Source organism: Tachyglossus aculeatus, chromosome 22 (genome assembly GCF_015852505.1).
Source record: "Tachyglossus aculeatus isolate mTacAcu1 chromosome 22, mTacAcu1.pri, whole genome shotgun sequence".
In the NCBI taxonomy this organism is placed as follows: Eukaryota; Metazoa; Chordata; class Mammalia; order Monotremata; family Tachyglossidae; genus Tachyglossus; species Tachyglossus aculeatus.
Window position 1 is genome coordinate 50929489 of NC_052087.1, and position 14145 is coordinate 50943633.

At 52.5% G+C, this 14145-nt stretch overlaps 2 protein-coding genes across 3 annotated transcripts in view; one reads left to right on the plus strand and one right to left on the minus strand.

The window, feature by feature from the left end:
- The first annotated feature begins 2939 nt into the window (after positions 1-2939).
- On the plus strand, positions 2940-13706 carry CFL1 (cofilin 1). The gene is made up of 4 exons (XM_038764379.1): positions 2940-3044; positions 10284-10591; positions 10747-10823; positions 13526-13706. Exons 1-4 carry the CDS (start codon positions 3042-3044, stop codon positions 13636-13638), a joined length of 501 nt encoding a protein of 166 aa, XP_038620307.1. The 5' UTR covers positions 2940-3041; the 3' UTR covers positions 13639-13706.
- The window catches only part of SNX32 (sorting nexin 32), a 44014-nt gene continuing 37293 nt past the window's right edge, over positions 7425-14145 (minus strand). The window contains exon 14 of one of the 2 annotated variants that reach the window (XR_005455670.1): positions 7425-7439. The gene's annotated coding sequence lies outside the window, so the exon portion shown is untranslated. Of the gene's footprint in view, positions 7440-11169; positions 11193-14145 lie in introns of those variants that run through there. The other variant, XR_005455669.1, reaches the window with a different exon arrangement.

Here is a 14145-nt window from a genome sequence, read left to right on the forward strand (position 1 = left end):
ATAGAGTAATAAATCCATACAAACATATATACAGGTGCTGTGGAGAAGTGAAGGAGGTAAGGCGGGGGGGAGGAGGGGGAACCTGATCATCTTCTTAGAGAAGCAGCGTGGCTCAGTGGAAAGAGCCCAGGCTTTGGAGTCAGAGGTCATGGGTTCAAACCCCGGCTCCGCCAATTGTCAGCTGGGTGACTTTGGGCAAGTCACTTCGCTTCTCTGGGCCTCAGTTACCTCATCTGTAAAATGGGGGTTAAGACTGTGAGCCCCCCATGGAACAACCTGAACACCTTGTAACCTCACCAGCGCTTAGAACAGTGCTTTGCACCTAGCAAGCGCTTAACAAATGCCATTATCCTCATTATTATCTTCTAACATCCCCGGCGCTTAGAACAGTGCTTTGCACATAATAAGTGCTTAATAAATGCCATTACTATTATTATTATTATCTTCTAACCTCCCTGGCACTTAGAACAGTGCTTTGCACATAGTAAGCGCTTTATAAATGCCCTTATCATTATTATTATCTTCTAACCTCCCCGTGCTTAGAATAGTGCTTTGCACATAGAAAGTGCTTAATAAATGCCATTATTATTATTATCATCTTCTAACCTCCCCAGCGCTTAGAACAGTGCTTTGCACATAGTAAGCACTTAATAAATGCTATTACTATTATTATTATTATCTTCTAACCTCCCTGGCACTTAGAACAGTGCTTTGCACATAGTAAGCGCTTTATAAATGCCCTTATCATTATTATTATCTTCTAACCTCCCCGTGCTTAGAATAGTGCTTTGCACATAGAAAGTGCTTAATAAATGCCATTATTATTATTATCATCTTCTAACCTCCCCAGCGCTTAGAACAGTGCTTTGCACATAGTAAGCACTTAATAAATGCTATTATTATTATTATCATTATTATTCTTATCTTCTAACCTCCCCAGCGCTTAGAACAGTGCTTTGCACATAGTAAGCGCTTAATAAATGCCATTGTTATTATGATTACTATTATTATTATTATTATCTTCTAACCTCCCCAGCGCTTAGAACAGGGCTTTGCACCTAGTAAGCACTTAATAAATGCCATTATTATTATTTTTATTATTATCATCTTCTAGCCTCCGCAGCGCTTAGAACAGTGCTTTGCACCTAGTAAGCGCTGAACAAATGGCATCATTATTATTCATCATCATCAATCGTATTTATTGAGTGCTTACTGTGTGCAGAGCACTGTACTAAGCGCTTGGGAAGTACAAATTGGCAACACATAGAGACAGTCCCTACCCAACAGTGGGCTCACAGTCTAAAAGGGGGAGACAGAGAACAAAACCAAACATACCAACAAAATAAAATAAATAGGACAGATATGTACAAGTAAAATAAATAAATAAATAGAGTAATAAATATGTACAACCATATATACATATACACAGGTGCTGTGGGGAAGGGAAGAAGGTAAGATGGGGGGATGGAGAGGGGGACGAGGGGGAGAGGAAGGAAGGGGCTCAGTCTGGGAAGGCCTCCTGGAGGAGGTGAGCTCTCAGTAGGGCCTTGAAGGGAGGAAGAGAGCGTGCTTGGCGGATGGGCGGAGGGAGGGCATTCCAGGCCCGGGGGATGACATGGGTCGGGGGTCGATGGCGGGACAGGCGAGAGCGAGGTACGGTGAGGAGATCAGCGATGGAGGAGCGGAGGGTGCGGGCTGGGCTGGAGAAGGAGAGAAGGGAGGTGAGGTAGGGAGGTGAGGTAGGAGGGGGCGAGGGGATGGATGGATGGACAGCCTTGAAGCCCAGGGTGAGGAGTTTCTGCCTGATGTGCAGATTGATTGGTAGCCACTGGAGATTTTTGAGGAGGGGAGTGACATGCCCAGAGCGTTTCTGGACAAAGATAATCCGGGCAGCAGCATGAAGTATAGATTGAAGTGGGGACAGACACGAGGAGGGGAGATCAGAGAGAAGGCTGATGCAGTAGTCCAGACGGGATAGGATGAGAGCTTGAACGAGCAGGGTAGCGGTTGGGATGGAGAGGAAAGGGCGGATCTTGGCGATGTTGCGGAGCTGAGACCGGCAGGTTTTGGTGACGGCTTGGATGTGAGGGGTGAACGAGAGAGCGGAGTCGAGGATGACACCAAGGTTGCGGGCCTGTGAGACGGGAAGGATGGTAGTGCCGTCAACAGAGATGGGAAAGTCAGGGAGAGGGCAGGGTTTGGGAGGGAAGACAAGGAGCTCAGTCTTCGACATGTTGAGCTTTAGGTGGCGGGCGGACATCCAGATGGAGATGTCCTGAAGGCAGGAGGAGACGCGAGCCTGGAGGGAGGGGGAGAGAGCAGGGGCAGAGATGGAGATCTGGGTGTCATCAGCGTAGAGATGAGAGTTGAAGCTGTGGGAGCGAATGAGGTCACCGAGGGAGTGAGTGTAGATCGAGAACAGAAGGGGACCAAGCACTGAACCTTGGGGAACCCCCACAGTAAGGGGATGGGAGGGGGAGGAGGAGCCTGCAAAAGAGACTGAGAATGAACGACCGGAGAGGTAAGAGGAGAACCAGGAGAGGACGGAGTCTGTGAAGTCAAGGTCGGATAGCGTGTTGAGGAGAAGGGGGTGGGCCACAGTGTCAAAGGCAGCTGAGAGGTCGAGGAGGATTAGGACAGAATATGAGCCGTTGGATTTGGCAAGCAGGAGGTCATCGGTGACCTTTGAGAGGGCAGTTTCCGTGGAATGAAGGGGACGTAATTATTATTAATGAATACGATTGAATGAATGAAAGACTACATTTCCCAGAGCGCCCCGGGCGCCGCCGGCCTCCATTTCCCAGAGCGCCCCGGGCGCGGCCGGCCTCCATTTCCCAGAGCGCCCCGGGCGCGGCCGGACTCCATTTCCCGGCGGGCCCCGGGGCAGGCGCCGGAAGCGGGCCCCGCCCCTCATTGTGCGGCTCCTACTAAACGGAAGGGGCCGGGGGAGGCCGCTTTCAGTCGGATCCCGGCAGCGGCTGCGGCGGACGCTTCGTCTTCTCCGGCCTCAGGCGACTCCTCCTCCGCTCGTTTCCGGAACCATGGTGAGCGCCAGGCCCAGGCTCGCGGACAGTTTTGAGGGGGGGGGGGTGGTGGTCTCCATCGGCCTCCCCTGGGCGCGGCGGAGGGGGGGGGCGCTGAGGGCGGTGGGCTCCTCGGCGCGCGCGCGCGCTCCCGGGAGTGTTGGAGGGCAGGGCGGTAGCGCGCGTGCGTGCGCTCCCCTTCCTCCCGGCGGTCGTGGTGGCTCCTGACGTGCCCACCGCCCTAGGACGGTCGTCGGGGGGGGAGGGGGAGGGGGCGCGCGCGCGCGCGTGCGTGCTGGGCCGAGGAGCCGGCGGCGCGCGCCGCGTTGCGGGCGGAAGCGGCGCGCGGGAGGGAGGGAGGGAAGGAGGGAGGGGTCGGGGGCGCGCGGGCGGGCGGGCGCGCGCTCGGGGCCTCCTCAGCACGCGGCGCCGAGGCCTAAGAGGAGCGGGCTGATGGCGGGGCGGGGCGGGGGGGGGGGCGGAGAGAAAGGGCGCGGGCGGCCTCGTTTGCCCCACCCAAGCGCCCTGCCTTCCTTCCCTCCTTTCCTCCTTTCCTTTCCTTCCCTCCTTTCCTTTCTTTCCCTTCCCTCCTTTCCTTCCCTCCCCTCCTTTCCTTCCCTCCTTTCCTTCCCTTCCCTCCTTTCCTTCCCTTCCCTCCTTTCCTTCCCTTCCCTCCTTTCCTTCCCTCCCCTCCTTTCCTTCCCTTCCCTCCTTTCCTTCCCTTCCCTCCTTTCCTTCCCTCCCCTCCTTTCCTTCCCTCCCCTCCTTTCCTTCCCTCCCCTCCTTTCCTTCCCTCCCCTCCTTTCCTTCCCTCCCCTCCTTTCCTTCCCTTCCCTCCTTTCCTTCCCTTCCCTCCTTTCCTTCCCTTCCCTCCTTTCCTTCCCTTCCCTCCTTTCCTTCCCTTCCCTCCTTTCCTTCCCTTCCCTCCTTTCCTTCCCTTCCCTCCTTTCCTTTCCTTCCCTCCTTTCCTTTCCTTCCCTCCTCTCCTTTCCTTCCCTCCTCTCCTTCCCTTCCCTCCTTTCCTTCCCTTCCCTCCTTTCCTTTCCTTCCCTCCTTTCCTTTCCTTCCCTCCTTTCCCTTCCCTTCCCTCCTTTCCCTTCCCTTCCCTCCTTTCCCTTCCCTTCCCTCAATCAATCGTATTTATTGAGCGCTTACTGTGTGCAGAGCACTATACTAAGCGCTTGGGAAGTACAAGTTGGCAACATCTAGAGACAGTCCCTACCCAACAGTGGGCCCCTTCCCTCAGTCCCTTCTTCCCCTCCTTCCCTTCCCCTCCTTCCCTTCCCTCCTTCCCTTCCCTTCCCTCCTTTCCTTTCATTCATTCATTCGATCGTATTTTATTGAGCGCTTACCGTGTGCAGAGCACTGTACTAAGCGCTTGGGAAGTCCAAGTTGGCAATATATAAAGACGGCCGCTACCCAACAACGGGCTTCCAGTCTATTAGAGGGATCCTTTCCTTTTCCTTTCCTTTCCTTTCCTTTCCTTTCCTTTCCTTTCTTTTTTTCCTTCTTGTTGGCCCTCCTTTCCCTTCCTTCCGCCGTGGCCCGCGGGCGGCCCCGGGCCGTGGCCTCGTGGCCGATGACCGACCGACCGTCTCCATCCGTTGCCGACTTGTACAGAAGCAGCGGGGCACAATAGAAAGAGCCCGGTCTTGGGAGTCAGAGGTTGTGGGTTCCAATCCTGACTGTGCCATATAATAATAATAACGGCATTTAGTAAGCGCTTACTATGTGCAAAGCACTGTTCTAAGCGCTGGGGAGGTTACAAGGTGATCAAGTTGTCCCCCGGGGGGGGTCCCAGTCTTCATCCCCATTTTCCAGATGAGGTCACTGAGGCCCAGAGAAGTGAAGTGACTTGCCCAAAGTCACACAACTGACAGTTGGCGGAGTCGGGATTCGAACCCATGACCTCTGACTCCAAAGCCCGGGCTCTCTCCACGGAACCACACTTTTTCTCTGGGTGACTTTGGGCGAGCCACTTGACTTCTCTGGGCCCCAGTGACCTCATCTAGAAAACGGGGATGAAGACTGGGAGCCCCACGGGGGACAACCTTGATTACATTATATCCCCCCCCCCTCAGCGCTTAGAACAGTGCTTGGCACATAGTAAGCGATTAAGCAGCGTGGCTCAGTGGAAAGAGCCCGGGCTTTGGAGTCAGAGGTCATGGGTTCGAATCCCGACTCCGCCCCATGTCTGCTGTGTGACCTTGGGCAAGTCACTTAACGACTCTGAGCCTGTTACCTCATCTGTAAAATGGGGATGAAGATTGTGAGCCCCACGTGGGGCAACTTGATCACCTTGTATCCCCCCCAGCGCTTAGAACAGTGCTCTGCACATAGCAAGCGCTTAACAAATGCCAACATTATTATTATTACCTCCCAAGCGCTTAGTCCAGTGCTCTGCACACAGTAAGTGCTCAATCAGTACGACTGAATGAATGAAGGACGGCACATAGCAAGTGCTTAACAAATGGCATCATTATTATTAACAAATGCCACCATTATTATTATTACTTCCCAAGCACTTAGTCCAGTACTCTGTGCACAGTAAGCGCTCAATCAGTACGATTGAATGAATGAATGAAGGATGGCACATAGCAAGCGCTTAATAAATGCCATCATTATTATTAAGAAATGCCAATATTATTATTATTACTTCCCAAGCGCTTAGTCCAGTGCTCAACACATAGTAAGCGCTCAATCAGTACGACTGAATGAATGAATGAAGGACGGCACATAGCAAGCGCTTAACAAATGCCATCATTATTATTAAGAAATGCCAACATTATTATTATTATTACTTCCCAAGCGCTTAGTCCAGTGCTCTGCACACAGTAAGCGCTCAATCAGCACGATTGAATGAATGAATGAAGAACGGCACCTAGCAAGCGCTTAACAGATGCCATCATTATTATTAAGAAATGCCAACATTATTATTATTATTACTTCCCAAGCGCTTAGTCCAGTGCTCTGCACACAGTAAGCGCTCAATCAGTACGATTGAATGAATGAATGAAGGATGGCACATAGCAAGCGCTTAACAAATGCCATCGTTATTCTTAACAAATGCCAACATTATTATTATTACGTCCCAAGCAATTAGTCCAGTGCTCTGCACACAGTAAGCGCTCAATCAGTACGAATGAATGAGTGAAGGACGGCACATAGCAAGCGCTTAACAAATGCCGTCATTATTATTAGGAAATGCCAACCTTATTATTATTACTTCCCAAGCGCTTAGTCCAGTGCTCTGCACACAGTAAGCGCTCAATCAGTACGATTGAATGAATGAATGACGGGGTAGGGGTGGGAGGGGGCGTCTCCCCCTAGACTGTGAGCCCGCTGTTGGGTAGGGACCGTCTCTCTGTGTTCCCAAGTTGGCCAACCCAAGCGCTTAGTCCAGTGCTCTGCACACAGCGCTCACTAAATACGATTGAATGAATGAATGACGGGGTGGGGGAGGGAGGGGGCGTCTCCCCCGCTGCCGGCAGGCCGGGTTTGGGGAAGTGGGGCGGGCGGGCGGGGCCCGGAAACGGTGGGAGCCCGAGTGGGGTTGTGTAACCGCCCAACGGGAGGCCGGCCTCCCCCGGGGGACGAAGAGGAGGATGAGAGGAGGAGGAGGATGATGAGGGGAGGAGGATGATGAGGGAAGGAGGAGGGGATCCCTCCCCGGTGGCGTCCTCCCCACCCCCCAGTCCCGGAACCGGCAGGGTCATGTGGTCCCGGGTGGCTTCCCTTGCCCTGCCCTGACCGTGAGGTTGCCCGGGGCTAGGAGAGTACATTCATTCATGCACTCATTCATTCAATCCTATTTATTGAGCGCTTACTGTGTGCGGAGCACCGTACTGAGCGCTTGGGAAGTAACAGAGTAACAAAACAGAATTCTGTTAATTTGCTTTGCTGTCTGTCTCCCCCTTCCAGACTGTGAGCCCGTTGTTGGGTAGGGACCGTCCCTCTATGTTGCCGATTTGGACTTCCCAGGCGCTTAGTACAGCGCTCAGTAAGTACGATTGAATGAAGTACAAGTTGGCAACATGTAGAGACGGCCCCTACCCAACAGTGGGCTCACAGTCTAGAAGGAGGAGCCCGCCTAGGCCAGGACCGGCCCCACGCCTCATTCATTCATTGTCAATCGTATTTAATAATAATAATAGTGTTGGTATTTATCATCATCAATCGTATTTATTGAGCGCTTACTATGTGCAGAGCACTGTACTAAGCGCTTGGGAAGTACAAATTGGCAACATATAGAGACAGTCCCTACCCAGCAGTGGGCTCACAGTCCTATTTAAGCACTTACTATGTGCGAAGCACTGTATTTGTTGAGCGCCGACTCTGCAGAGCACTGGACTAAGCGCTTGGGAAGGCCAGGTCGGCAACAGAGACGGTCCCTACCCACCAACGGGCTCTCACAGTCTAGAAGGGGGAGACACGACGAAATAAAAGAGGGAGACGGGTGTCAAAATTGTCAGAACAAATAGAATTATGGTTATAGGCACATCATTACCAAAATAGAGTAGTAGATACGTACAACTAAAATAGTGATAAATCTGTACAAATGTATACAAGTGCGGTGGGGAGGGGAAGGAGGTAGGGCTGAGGGGTGGGGAGGAGGAGAGGAAAAAAAGGGGGCCCAGTCTGGGAAGCTCTTAGTAGGGCTTTGAAGGGAGGAAGAGGGCTAGCTTGGCGGATTCATTTATTCAGTCGTATTTATTGAGCGCTTACTGTGTGCAGAGCACTGGACTAAGCGCTTGGGAAGTCCAAGTTGGCAACATATAGAGACGGTCCCTACCCAACAGTGGGCTCACAGTCTAGAAGGGGGAGACAGACAACAAAGCATATAAACCAAATAAATAGAATAAATATGTACAGGTAAAATTAATAAATAAAGAGTAATAAATCTGTACAAACATATATACAGGTGCTGTGGGGAGGGGAAGGAGGTAAGGCGGAGGGGGAGAGGAAGGAGGATGTGTGGAGGGGAGGGCATTCCAGGCCAGGGGAAGGATGTGGGCCGGGGTCGACCACTCTGTGCCCCAATCCCGTTTCCTCATCGGTTAACCGGGGCTCCTTCCACCTTCCCGGGGGGGTGGGACGGGGCGGCCTGCTTCTCTCGTGTCCCCCCCCAGTCCTGAGGAGGGTGCTTGGCGGGTAGTAAGCGGTTAATGAATACCTCAGTTGTTGTGAAGGACTTCCTTCGCAGGGCCGGGCGTTAAGGGAAGATAATAATAACAGTATTTGTTAAGCGCTTACTATGTGCAAAGCGTGGGGGGGGGGGGGGGTGTTATTTATTTGTTTATTTTGCTTGTGCATATCTATTCTATTTATTTTATTTTGTTAGTATGTTTGGTTTTGTTCTCTGTCTCCCCCTTTTTAGACTGTGAGCCCACTATTGGGTAGGGACTGTCTCTCTATGTTGCCAACTTGGGCTTCCCAAGCGCTCTGCACACAGTAAGCGCTCAATAAATACGATTGATGATGATACAAGGTGATCAGGTTGGCCCAGGTGGGGCTCACAGTCTTAATCCTCATTTTATAGACGAGGGAACTGAGGCCCAGAGAAGGGGCTTGCCCAAAGTCAACACAGTGGCGGAGCTGGGATTAGAACCCATGACCTCTGACTCTGAGAAGCAGCATCGAGCCGTGCTGCTTCTCAATAATAAGATGGTTGATAGTAATATCGTATTATTATAAGATAATAATGGCATTTATGGCAGATACACACACACCCTATGCCCCACGCGCCCTCCCCCCTCAGATAACCTTGGGCCTCGGGTTATCCTGCCTGTTTCCTGGTAACCCCCTCCCCCCCCCAATACAGAGCAGCTGCTGAACCCCGAGTTTGGGCGAGGAGACTGGCAGCTGTCGGGTTTGGGGGGGATAAGATGTCTCCTCCTGCTTGATCTGCATTTCTGCCAGGCACCCTAAACACCATCTTGAGATGTGTCAATTTCATGAGTTAAATGGGGAAGGGAGGTGGTGGTGGTGGGGTGCTTGGAGTTTCGGTCCGTATTGATCTCTCTCTCTCTCTGGCTCCCTCCCACTCTCTTTCCTTTTCACACGTCCCAGATTCAGTAGATTTCTGAAAGGTGGCCCCTCTTCTCCGGCACTAACCAGAACTCCTTCCCTCCCCACCCCCTTCAGAGCCACAGAGGGAAGTCGAGATTCAAAAATTTGGGCAGAGGGGTAGGGAGGAGGAGGCAGTGTCAAGAGCCCAATTGTCTAGTTATAAAATGAACTAGAAAAGTGAGCCCCCCCCCCCCCCCACCTCCATAAAACCGAGGGCCACTCGAGTTTTTTCTATTCACTAATCTCGGACCCTTACCTTTTTTGGAATCTGAGCCCCGGACCCCTGACCGTTTCTCCCCCCCCACCCCCGGCTAAGACCTCTTTCTAGGAGAGAGGGAGTTGAATGAGGGGTATTCAGGCAAACACAGAGTCGTCTAGACTCCCCAGAAGATTCTCCGTCCGAAGCAAGATGGGAATATGAGGCAGTGAAGGTAGCAGAAGTTTTCATCTATCAATGTATAGGCATTTTCTGAGGATTATCCCCTTTGTAGTTTTAAGCAACTACAAGTTGTGGTAACTGCCCCTTGGGCCCTAACCTCAGCCGGGGGACCAGTACCCACCCCGACAAGTAGATCGGGCCCTGGTCCCCGAAAGAGTCTGGCCTCTTGTCTGGAGCTCTCTTCCTCCCTTCAGGCCCTACTGAGAGCTCACCTCCTCCAGGAGGCCTTCCCAGACTGAGCCCCTTCCTTCCTCTCCCCCTCGTCCCCCTCTCCATCCCCCACATCTTACCTCCTTCCCTACAGCACCTGTATATATGTTTGTACATATTTATTTATTTTACTTGTACATATCTATTCTATTTATTTTATTTTGTTAGTATGTTTGGTTTTGTCTCCCCCTTTTAGACTGTGAGCCCACTGTTGGGTAGGGACTGTCTCTATATGTTGCCAATTTGTACTTCCCAAGCGCTTAGTACGGTGCTCTGCACACAGTAAGCGCTCAATAAATACGATTGATGATGATGATGATGAGTTCTGAGGGGGGGCACCTCTCCCACGATGCCTTCCAGCTAATGCCTCTTGGGTCCCCATGGCACGTCTGGCCCTGGGCCAGCCCCACCCTCGCCTCTGGCACGATCTGTGGGGCGAGGTAGGAAAGAAATGGTTTGGGAAGGGTGTGTGTGGGGGTTGGATTTGAGGGGGGATCGCCCCCAGAGCATGCGGTGAACCCACCCACCCCCCGTTCCTACAGGCCTCCGGCGTGGCAGTCTCCGATGGGGTCATCAAGGTGTTCAACGACATGAAAGTGCGCAAGTCGTCAACGCCAGAGGAGGTGAAGAAGCGCAAGAAGGCGGTGCTGTTCTGTCTGAGTGAGGACAAGAAGAACATCGTGCTGGAGGAGGGCAAGGAGATCCTGGTCGGGGACGTGGGGCAGACGGTGGACGACCCCTACGCCACCTTCGTCAAGATGCTTCCGGACAAGGACTGCCGCTACGCCCTCTACGATGCCACCTACGAGACCAAGGAGAGCAAGAAGGAGGACCTGGTGTTCATCTTCTGGTGAGCCGGGCGGGGGTCTGTCCCACGAGGGCCGGGGAGTGGGGGGGGAAATCACCAGGGTGGGCCGGGATCGGCCCCCAAAGCCCGGGAGGGTGTTGTCGCCTGGGCATCGCCTCTCCCGTCTGGTGCCCTGAACCACCTCCTTGTCTTCTCAGGGCCCCAGAATGTGCCCCCCTCAAGAGCAAAATGATCTACGCCAGCTCCAAGGATGCCATCAAGAAAAAGCTGACAGGTGAGCGCTTCAGGCCCCAGGACAGTCTATGTTGTTTTGCCCCTCTCCCCCTCTGCCTTCTCCTGGCACACTTAATCAATCAATCGTATTTATTGAGCGCTTACTGTGTGCAGAGCACTGTACTAAGCGCTGGGGAAGTACAAGTTGGCAACACATAGAGACGGTCCCGACCCAACAGTGGGCTCACAGTCTAAAAGGGAAAGCTCTTGGCAGCACAGTATTCTTACTCATGTTGTAAGGGACGTGCCCATGGGACTACCACCCTCCCCTGCCCCCCTGTGATCCATCATTCATTTAATCGGACGTACCGAGCGCTCACTGCGGGCAAAACACTGTACGAAGCGCTTGGGACAGCTGGCGCGGGCCTACCTGGAGGGCGGGCAGAGGGTCAGTCATTCATTAATCAATCAATCAATCATATTTATTGAGCGCTTACTGTGTGCAGAGCACTGTACTGAGCGCTTGGGAAGTCCAAGTTGGCAACATATAGAGACAGTCCCTACCCAACAGTGGGCTCACAGTCTTAAAGGGGGAGACAGAGAACAAAACAAAATATACTAACAAAATAAAATAGAATAGATATGTACAAGTAGAATAGAGTAATAAAAATGCCCCTCCACTCCACTTGCTCCTTCCACCCACTTGTCAAGCTTATTAAACCCCCTTTCCACCCCTGCCACTGCCAGTGCAGGTGGGTGGGTGTGTTGTGTGAGTGCGTTCTTCCCACTTTTAACAACACTCCAGTAGTAAAGATTTTTAGTATTTTTCACCCCCTGCCCCACCATTCATGTGTAAACACCCTGTGGGCAGGGCCTGGACACTTTTGGTCCTTACCAAGTGGTGTTCAGCAAGCGCTTAGAACAGTGCTTTGCACATAGTAAGCGCTTAATAAATGCCATCATTATTATTATTATTACTGCCCCTCAGTGGGAAACAGCGGAGTCTAGTAGTAATAATTATGATAGTAAGCGCTTACTATGTCAGGTACTGTATTGAGCACTGGGGTGGATACCGGGAAATCAGTTCTTGTCCTGCATGGGGCTTAATCCCCGTTTTACAGAGGAGGGAACTGAGGCCCGGAGAAATGGAGCGACTTGCCCATGGCCACCCAGCAGACAAGTGCCAGAGCCGGGATCAATCAATCAGTCGTATTTATTGAGCGCTTAGTGTGTGCAGAGCACTGTACTAAGCGCTTGGGAAGTCCAAGTTGGCAACATCTAGAGACGGTCCCTACCCAACGGTGGGCTCACAGTCTAGAAGGGGGAGACAGAGAACAAAACATATTAACAAAATTAAATAGAATAGATGCTAGTGCAAGTAAAATAGAGTAATAAATATGTACAAATACATATATACAGGTGCTGTGGGGAGGGGAAGGAGGTAAGAGGAGGGGGAGAGGAAGGAGGGGGCTCAGCTCCGGAGGTCATGGGATCATCATCATCATCAATCGTATTTATTGAGCGCTTACTATGTGCAGAGCACTGTACTAAGCGCTTGGGAAGTACAAATTGGCAACATATAGAGACAGTCCCTACCCAGCAGTGGGCTCACAGTCTACAAGGGGGAGACAGGGAACAAAACCAAACGTACTAACAAAATAAAATAAATAGAATAGATATGTACAAGTAAAATAGAGTAATAAATATGTACAAACATATATCCATATATACAGGTGCTGTGGGTAAGAGAAGGAGGTAAGATGGGGGGGGGGTGGAGAGGGGGACGGGGAGAGGAAGGAAGGGATGAGAACCCATGACCTTCTCACTCCCAGTATGCCATGCCTTTTAGACTGTGAGCCCACTGTTGGGTAGGGACTGTCTCTATATGTTGCCAACTTGGACTTCCCAAGCGCTTAGTCCAGTGCTCTGCACACAGTAAGCGCTCAATAAATACGATTGATGATGATGTAAGAGTCCGCTGGGAGCCAAAGGAGCTGGTTTCTAATCCTGCCTCTGCCCCCTGACCTGCTGTGACCGCGGACGAGTCACTTCATTCATTCACATTCAGTTGTCTTTATTTCACTGCCGTGGCTCAGTTCCCTCCTCTATCAAATGGGGATTCAACACCCATCCTCATCATCATCATCAATCGTATTTATTGAGCACTTACTATGTGCAGAGCACTGTACTAAGCGCTTGGGAAGTACAAATTGGCAACATATAGAGACAGTCCCTACCCAACAGTGGGCTCACAGTCTAAGAGGGGGAGACAGAGAACAAAACCAAACATACTAACAAAATAAATAGAATAGATATGTACAAGTAAAATAAATAGAGTAATAAATATGTACAAACATATATACAGGTGCTGTGGGTAAGGGAAGGAGGTAAGATGGGGGGGATGGAGAGGGGGACGAGGGGGAGAGGAAGGAAGGGGCTCAGTCTGGGAAGGCCTCCTGGAGGAGGTGAGCTCTCAGCAGGGCCTTGAAGGGAGGAAGAGAGCGAGCTTGGCGGATGGGCAGAGGGATTGGGGGCATTCCAGGCCCGGGGGATGACGTGGGCCGGGGGTTGACGGCGGGACAGGCGAGAACGAGGTACAGTGAGGAGATTAGCGGCAGAGGAGCGGAGGGTGCGGGCTGGGCTGGAGAAGGACAGAAGGGAGGTGAGGGTGGGACGGGGACCAGCTTTTATCTTGACCGCCCCGGTGCCAAGCGTCGCGCCGGTCGATAGCGTTGGCAGCGGCCCTTTATTTCTTCTCCCCAGGGATCAAGCACGAGTTGCAAGCGAACTGCTACGAAGAGGTGAAGGACCGCTGCACCCTGGCCGAGAAGCTGGGGGGCAACGCGGTCATCTCTCTGGAGGGGAAGCCCTTGTGAGCCCCCTCTCACCCCCCCCACCTCTGTCCCTCCCCTCCTCCCCCTGCCTGGAGCAGCCCAGCGAGCGAGCGAGCGAGCGAGCTGGGGGGGAAAGCTTCCTGGCCAGACCAGAGGGGCCGGGGGAGCCGGGGGCGGGTGGGGAAGCACCAACCCTCAACCCCATTTGCCAAACCCCCGGCCCCCGCCCCCTCCCCAACGGTTCTGGTCCACCCCAGCCCCGCTTTTGATCTAATTCCCCTTGGTTGAAGCAGACCAAGTGGGGCCCGCCCCCCCCCCCCACCCAGCAGGAAAACCGGGCTCGTGGGGACGGGTCTGTATATTTTTTCTTCTTTTTTTTTTTTTAACGACGACCCCACCACATTCCTCCCACCCGTGCTGCCAACTTCTAACCGCAAATAGTGGCTTTGTGCTTGTTCGTTTAGTTCTGTGTATAAATGGAATATTGTCACCACGACCCCATCCCACCCCCGGCCGGCTCCTCCCCCCCCCCCCCCCCCCCCCCCCCCG